The sequence below is a fragment of the Gavialis gangeticus genome, unplaced genomic scaffold, assembly GCF_001723915.1.
Source record: "Gavialis gangeticus isolate Ggan-Ray unplaced genomic scaffold, GavGan_comp1, whole genome shotgun sequence".
Lineage (NCBI taxonomy): Eukaryota > Metazoa > Chordata > Crocodylia > Gavialidae > Gavialis > Gavialis gangeticus.
This window is the reverse complement of record NW_017729011.1, coordinates 14051702-14053208: the sequence shown is the minus strand read 5'-3', so window position 1 is coordinate 14053208 and position 1507 is coordinate 14051702. Positions and strand designations below refer to the sequence as shown.

Below are 1507 nucleotides of genomic sequence, written 5' to 3'. Positions count from 1 at the left end.
AGGGCCGCGTGACAGTCCATTCTTGGGGTGGTGGTGGCACGTTACCCCCAGACTAGCGAGTGTGCTCCGGGAGAGGGGTCGGCTGGACATAAGGCGCCCCTAGGGAGGCATTCGGAGCCGGAGCCTGGAAGGTGGTCGGGTGCAGGGAGGTGGGCGGCTCAACGCAGGAGCACCCCCTACTGGCCCGCCTGACATGGTGGAAACAGCGGAGGGATACAAATACCCAGCTGTGTTCCTGAGGTGGGATCTCTGCACCCGCCACAGGGACCTCAGGAGGTCTAGTCCAACCCCCTGCTCAAAGGAGGACTAGCCCCAACTAGACCATCTCATCCAAGAATTTGTCTAGCTGGGTCTTAAAAACCTCCAAGGATGGAGATTCTGCCACCTCTCTGGATAACCTGTTCCAGTGCTTTACTACCCAGATGCCTGGCCTCTTGCTTGAACCACTGACACTCCCCAGTCCACTTGGAAGAGTATTAACAATACTGTACTCACCTTCCCATCAGGAACACGGCTGTAGCCCTGGAAGCTGCGGGTGCTGGAAGTGGTGAGCCGGGAACTTTCCTGCTTCTCCCCAGGCTTGAAGCTCAGCCAACAGTGCTGCAGACAAAAGCGTGGGCAGAGCAGGACACAGAGGATGGTACCAGTAGCCACAATCAACAGAGTCACGAACGTACGGACCTGAAAGAAGAGGACAAGGGGGGCTAAGGGCTCTGATCCCAGCACGGGGGACAACTGTGCCATAACAACAGGGGCTCTCTCATCACACTGTTGTTACAGCGCAGGTTTTCTAGGGAACACCACCAAGGACAGCAGGTCCTTGTGTTTCCCTAACAGGTTCCCCCTCTCCCTTCTAGGATACCCCTGTCTTGTAGGATGGGAAAGGGGGGGGGTTCTCACCCATGCAGGATCCCCAGGCTTATTTACCCGGACATAGCATCACTGCAGACCCTCACTGCAATGTGGTTGAGAGAAGGGAACAGCCAGCTCTGATATGGCTGGAGCAGTGGCTTCCAGGTAATATGGCAGGAACCCATGTGGGGTCACGTGTCCCAGCAAGAAACTGGCTCACATAAGTAGAACCATGAGCCCAGACAGACTGGGAACTGATGAACTAAAGAATAATGGAGGCAGGGGAGAAGCCATATTTTGCAATAGAAGTAGGGGCTTAGGGAGAGATTGACAGGGGTTTTCCATACTTCTGCACTCTTTATAACATGAAAACTCATGTGGGGACTTCTGTCAGAGTGCTTTGCTTTGTGTGCTCTGCTCAGAGCACTCTCACAAGGTCACACCATCCTTGCTTACCCAGGGAAGGAAAGGCTAAGCTGTGGGGCAGTAAGTGGCTTCCTGCAGTCACATGGTGGGTTTGTGGCTGAGAACCTCCCTTCCAGATTGCCTGCACCTGCCACAGGACAAAGCTCCTTCTGCTGTAACACCTCCACATGGTATCCCATCCCAGTGACAGGAGGGCAGGGCATACGCTGCAGGGAGTCCCTGCCGGGCA

General features: G+C 55.2%; 1 protein-coding gene across 1 annotated transcript in view; it reads right to left on the bottom strand.

Moving 5' to 3' along the window:
- Positions 1-1507, bottom strand: part of ST6GALNAC4 (ST6 N-acetylgalactosaminide alpha-2,6-sialyltransferase 4) — a 16572-nt gene that overhangs the window by 4925 nt on the left and 10140 nt on the right. The window contains exon 2 of the mRNA XM_019510538.1: positions 496-681. Within this exon, the coding sequence (XP_019366083.1) occupies positions 496-681 (186 nt within the window). The remainder of the gene's footprint in view (positions 1-495; positions 682-1507) is intronic.